At 43.8% G+C, this 5,853-nt stretch overlaps 1 protein-coding gene across 1 annotated transcript; it reads right to left on the bottom strand.

The window, feature by feature from the left end:
• Positions 1-454: 454 nt before the first annotated feature.
• On the bottom strand, positions 455-4,248 carry cyp1b1 (cytochrome P450, family 1, subfamily B, polypeptide 1). Its single transcript, XM_008430003.2, has 3 exons — positions 3,795-4,248; positions 2,653-3,654; positions 455-1,187 (listed from the first exon to the last, which is right to left on the bottom strand). The coding sequence occupies exons 2-3, from the start codon at positions 3,642-3,644 to the stop codon at positions 587-589; spliced, it is 1,593 nt and encodes a 530-aa protein (XP_008428225.1). The 5' UTR covers positions 3,645-3,654; positions 3,795-4,248; the 3' UTR covers positions 455-586.
• Positions 4,249-5,853: the final 1,605 nt, after the last annotated feature.

The raw sequence follows: 5,853 nt of genomic DNA, 5'->3' as shown, positions 1-5,853 counted from the left end.
ATCTATACACTGCAAAAACAAACACACAGTGTTACAAAGAGTTTTTGTCTAATTTCCAGAAAAAATCTGCTGTAGTTTTGACTTAAAGCAAGCTTTTATATTTTACTGAAATGTTACTTTTAAGTTAGTTTTGTTTTATTTCAAGTGTACTAAAATATTTGCACTTAAAATTAGACAAAAACTCTTGATAAGATTTTGTGTTTTTGCAGTGTAGCTTCTAGCTTTGGCTGCTATAGCTACCTGGCTAAGCTATAGCTAGTTGGCTGAGCTATAGCTAGCTGGCTAAGCTATAGTTAGTTGGCTGAGCTATGGCTAAGCTATAGCTAGTTGGCTGAGCTATAGCTAGTTGGCTGAGCTATAGCTAGCTGGCTAAGCTATAGCTAGTTGGCTGAGCTACAGCTAGCTTCAGCTGACTTCTTTTCTCCATTTTTTGCAGGAATAAAATGGAAATCTATTAAAAATTCAGCATTTGTTTTTATATTTGTACTAAAATGGTTGTTTTTCATTTTTGGTTAGTTTTTAGGTCCGATGAGCCATTTGTGGCTCCGGAGCCGCAGGTTGCAGGCCCTGCTGTGGCCTTTAATCTTTAATCTTTTGCCTGTAATTCTGCTGATTGTTCGTTTGCCTGAGTGGCACCAGCGTCCAGCAGAGTCATGTCTTCCCGCAGAGACACGGCGATGGCGTAGTCGTGCGGTTTCAGCGTCAGGCCATACTTGTAGTCCAGGGTTAGCGTCTTCGCCGGGTCGGTGGCGATGCGGCACTGGTGCGCCAGCAGCGCCGTGAACAGGAACAGCTGCATCTTGGAGAGCTGCTCGCCGATGCACCGCCGGCGACCCAACGAGAAGATGAGCACGTTGGCGGTCAGGTCTTTGTTCAGCGCCCCCTGGGGGTCCAGGAAGCGCTCGGGGTCGAAGGTCCCCGGGTTGGACCACGTGGCCGGGTCGTGGTTGATGGACCACTGGTTTATGAAGATGACGGTGTTCTTTGGAATGGCGTAGCCCATGATGGAGGTGTCTGTGACGGTCGAGTGGGGGATGGTGAGCGGGACGAAGCTGGTGAAGCGCATCACCTCGTAGAGGAAGGCCATGACGTACGGCAGCTCGGCCTGGTCCTCGATGGACGGCAGGCGACTCCGGCCCACGACTCTGTCCACCTCCAGCTGAAGACGCGTTTGGATCTCAGGATACCTGAAGGTGAGACGTCAGCGTGTAACTTTTACAAAAAATATATGCTTTTTTACATATTTGTTAAAACTGCACCGCTCCAGACCAAACACAACCAATCAGAGCCAGGAGGCGGGGCTTGATGCTGTCAGTCAACCTCGTGAATGCGCTACTAAACATGCTAATGGTGGAGAAACGCATGTCCATTACAGGAAAACTGTTTTCCTTGCTTTCATTAGCTAGTTAGCATGCTATGATATGAGGAAGAAGCTGTAGTAGCAGTGGAGGAGCAAGGATGATTGACAGCGCTAAGACCCGCCTCCTTTCTTTGATTGGTTGTTTCTTGTTAGCAATGGCAGGAGGCAGAGGAGCTTCAGTTTTTTCACAAATTATCTGTCTCATATCAAACTGTTACCACATAGTGACAGTTTTAACAAATATGTGATATGTTTTTTATAAAAGTTTGATTCTGCAGCTTTAACCCGTTTTTCTAAAAACCGATAACATAAACGCGCTAGCAGTCCCTCACTGCAAACAGCTGACTGTTCACTTTGACCAGTGTTCAGTTTCACTCCTTGCATTAGACACATGCAGTAACACTTCCTCATGTCTCTGCAGGGTCAGCAGGAAGCAGCGTGAGCTGATCAGCTGCTGCTCCCCGCAAAGTGAAAACAAAAAGACTGAAAACTAAAAACATGTCGAGAAGTCTCTTAAAATGTGGTTAAAGTTTATCAAATCAGGCCTGACTTGACCTGCACTGACCTTCATCTAAAACACATGGAATTAAACTTGCTTAAATTTGCACCAAGTGGCTCAAAGTGAGAATGCACTAAATGTGACGCATAGGGGCGCTGCGGCGAGAGGGGGCGCCAGAAAAAAAAGGCGATTGGAGTCATGCTGAGGGTAAATATGGAGGCAGAAAAGAAAAAACAGAGGAGGAAACAGGCATAGAGATGTCATAGGGATGAAAAACGCTTTTCAAAATACACGGTAATTAATTTCAGTCTATCAAGAGGAAGCTTGTAAATATTCAGATTAGTTTAAGTTACTAGTAAATTGACAGGATCGTTATCGTCTTGCAGGTTTATAGTGGTGCTAAAATGTGTCACACATCTCAGAGTAGAAAATAACTGACATGTTAAATCTATGATTAAATCAACAACCAAAGTCGGAGTAAATATCTTTTAAGATGCCGAGTTTAAAACACCTAAAACCTTAAAATCAGGGCTTGACAAACAGATAAACTTTCAGATTTCTTCTTTTAAAAAAAACAAAAAAAAAACACCTGTTTCCTGAGTTATGGAAATTGACGCAGGTATGTTCTGAGATTTAAACAAAACAGATGCTTTTTATCAGTTAGGGGTAATTAATGTTCATGTTTCACAAGAATCTAGAAAATCAAAGTAATGAAAACTGATTTTAAAGCCAATCTGGACTTCCAGGTTATTTTTGTTTCAGCTCAAATATCCAGTATGTAAAAGTTTCTTACTTGACCAGTATGAGGACGATCCACTGTAAAGCCGTGGACAGCGTGTCCTGGCTGGCTCCAAAGATGTCCCCCATGGTGGGGGTCACGTAGTCCTTCCCGGAGGAGAGACCCGCGGTCTCCGTGATTTGGTCCAGAGCCACGATGAAGGCGTCCGTCATGTCCCTGATGGCGCTCGACTCGATGGACTTCCTGTGCTCCATGACTTTATCCCGGATGAAAACCCCAAAGTCCCGGTTGAGGTTCTTGAAGTCCTCGAAGATGGTTTTGATTGGGTTGGGGAAGTACTGGAGCCACGGCATCACGTCCACGATGCTCCCCGCTCCCACGGTCTTGGTGAACTTGTCGTTCCTGCCCACCACCTCCCGGAACTCCGCATCCTCGTAGGTGTACCTCCTCCCGAAGCAGATGGCGCTCATCACGTTGGCCGTGGACACCACCAGGTCGGTGCCGGGCTGGAAGTACCGCTCCGCCCGCGTCTTCTCCACGAACCTCCGCAGAAGCTCCCTGAACTCGGCCAGGACGTGCTGCTCGAAGGTCCGCTTGGTCTGCGGGTTCCCGGTGGAGAAAGTGCGGACGGTGGACTGCGCCAGTTTGCGGTGCGTCTTCCACGAGTCCGAGACGGTGCCGAACGCCATGCTCTGACCGTCGGAGATGAACCGGAAGGAGGTGAAGTCCGGCCTCCCGGCGAAGTCCAGACCCTGCTTGATGAGCGCCGGTCGGATGGCGTCGCCGTTCAGCACCACCACGGTTCGGCTGCCCAGCTGCATCTGGAACACGTTGCCGTACTTCCTCGCCATGCGGGTGCAGTACAGGTGCGGCGTGTTGCCGAGCTGCGCGGCGTTCCCGATAACGGGCCAGGCGAAGGGCCCCGGCAGGCCCGGAGCGGCCCCGCGGCGCCGGAGCCACAGACACACGGACAGCAGCAGAGCCAGGCAGGCCGCCAGCGGGGCGCCGGGAGGGAAACGGTTAACTGAGGGCAGAGACGCTTCCATCACGCAGATCCTGCGGGACGAAAATAATGAGGTCATTAATAATAATAATAATAATAATAATAATAATAATAATAATAATAATAATAATAGATTTTCTGGAGGTAAATCTGAAAGTAATTCAGATTTTTTTTTTATCTTTTGATGAATCACCTTAAAAGCAACAAAAATCAGATGATTCCTCTATATTTCTACTGCGGAGGTTTTGCAGCCGCAGACTTCCCGCTGCGCGTTTTCTGCCTGCAGAGCGGCGCTGCGGGTCTTTTATCTGCGGGCGGCTGCAGCATCACGGCCCGTCGGCGGCTCCGGTGCAGTGGGCAGGTTTGATGCGAGGGGGGGGCACCGTCCTCCGCTTCTCCTCCCACCATCACCTCCTCCTGAAGCTGCCTGCTCTGTGAGGCAGGCACCATCATCATCATCATTACTGTTATTATTAGCACCACTATGGTGGTTATTGTTTCATTTATTTATGGTTATCATTTATTTCGCCTGAAAACTCCCATTGGGGTTTTAAAAATCGCTTTAGAACAGAATCTGACCGACATTTGCAGAAAATTCAAAGCAAAACAGAAAAAATTAACAAAAAAGACATTTACAGACTGATGATTCCTCCCAAAATCAAATAGAAAAAAAATGCTTTAGAGCATTTTGTGACAGTATTTAGTGTTTTATTATTCAAAAGTAACACCTTTAGATGAATTAAGTCAATGATTAATTGATTATTTTTAAAGTATTTTATTATCAAGTTGGACGAAGTTTATCATCAGTATTGCAAATGATAAGAGAAACATTTTAATATTGCAGAATTGATTGTATTTTTCTTAGAATAATGCATTTAAATGAGTTAAAATCAATCTCGACTAGAGCATTTTTTATATTATTATAATAATTATTATTATCCCGATGACGTATTTTGAGCATGATAAATTATAGGACTTGAACAAAATCATATCTTCTTCTTTTTTTTTATTCTATCATACTGCTGGCTTTATTTAATTAATAGTTTATTTAAGAAGATTCTCATATAAAAACATAAACAGCAGCGACTCTCCAGCCGGAAGGGAAACGTGACGCCGACATCCTGCAGGTTCAACAGAGTTCATTCCGTCTCATCTCGATCCGAACAGAAACATTTTAAATGCTACATGTTTTAGTTCTCATTTCAAATTAAAAGCTTTGCAGATTCACGGAGAGGCATTAAAACACAACAAACTGAAAATGTTTACGTCCTTAACTCTAAACGTCAGTTTCAGTCTGGATCGTTTCGGTTTTAAAATCTACATTTTCTCCAACAAATATTTAAAGCCTGAGAAGATTTAAGTCTGGGTTACAAATAAGGAAGCCGTGAGATCCAAAAAGGATTTAGCAGCGTTAGTACTTTTGAGACGGAGTTGGTTATTAAATCCGTTCATATTTTCGGATTAAATCCCCGCCAGGCTGCGTTTTCCTGCGGAGCCACAAGGAGGGGGCGAACCCGCAGGTTTCCTCATCAACGTGCGGCGCCGGCGGCGCGATCACGCAGGACGGGCGGGGACGTTACTATAACCCCGGTCCAACTGGAGGAGTAATAACGGAACAAAAACATGAAATGTGTTTTATCGTCAAACATCTGATTCAGATCAAACTTACAGCTGTAAAATTAAAACCTGCTGCTAATCACATGAATCTACTCTGAAAGTGTTTTAATGTTATTTCCTTCTCGCATTGAATTATTATTATTATTATTATTTGACTTCATCTTGATTCTCTGAATGTTTTTCTGCAGGAATGATGTTTATTTCTAACTTTGTTGCTCAGATTTGATGTTTTCTGCGCTTCAGCACCGCGGACAGCGGCTCAGACCGACTGAACATGTTCGACCCTAGAAAAACACATTTAACTTTATTTTTCACCGGTCCTAACTTAAAAAAACTAAATGAAACCAGCATAAAGCCGCACTAACATAAAAGAGCATAAATATAGCGACTTATCCCGTCGGTTACGGCCGTAAAGATGTCATAATAATTTTTCTAAAATATATTCTGATAGGAGATATAAAAAAAACAAAACAAATGTGTCTCTTTGAATAAACATAAGTCAAAAATTTTACTCTTTTTAAATTCCCCAATACGTGAAGACAGTCTTGAATATATTAATCCAATTAAATATTAATTTATTTTTATTTATTTTTTTAAAGTTACTATATCATAAAATAATTTAAATTATAATTGAG

The sequence above is a fragment of the Poecilia reticulata genome, linkage group LG15, assembly GCF_000633615.1.
Source record: "Poecilia reticulata strain Guanapo linkage group LG15, Guppy_female_1.0+MT, whole genome shotgun sequence".
NCBI classification, from domain to species: Eukaryota; Metazoa; Chordata; class Actinopteri; order Cyprinodontiformes; family Poeciliidae; genus Poecilia; species Poecilia reticulata.
The sequence above is the reverse complement of the archived record's forward strand: the minus strand, read 5'-3'. Positions and strand labels throughout refer to the sequence as shown.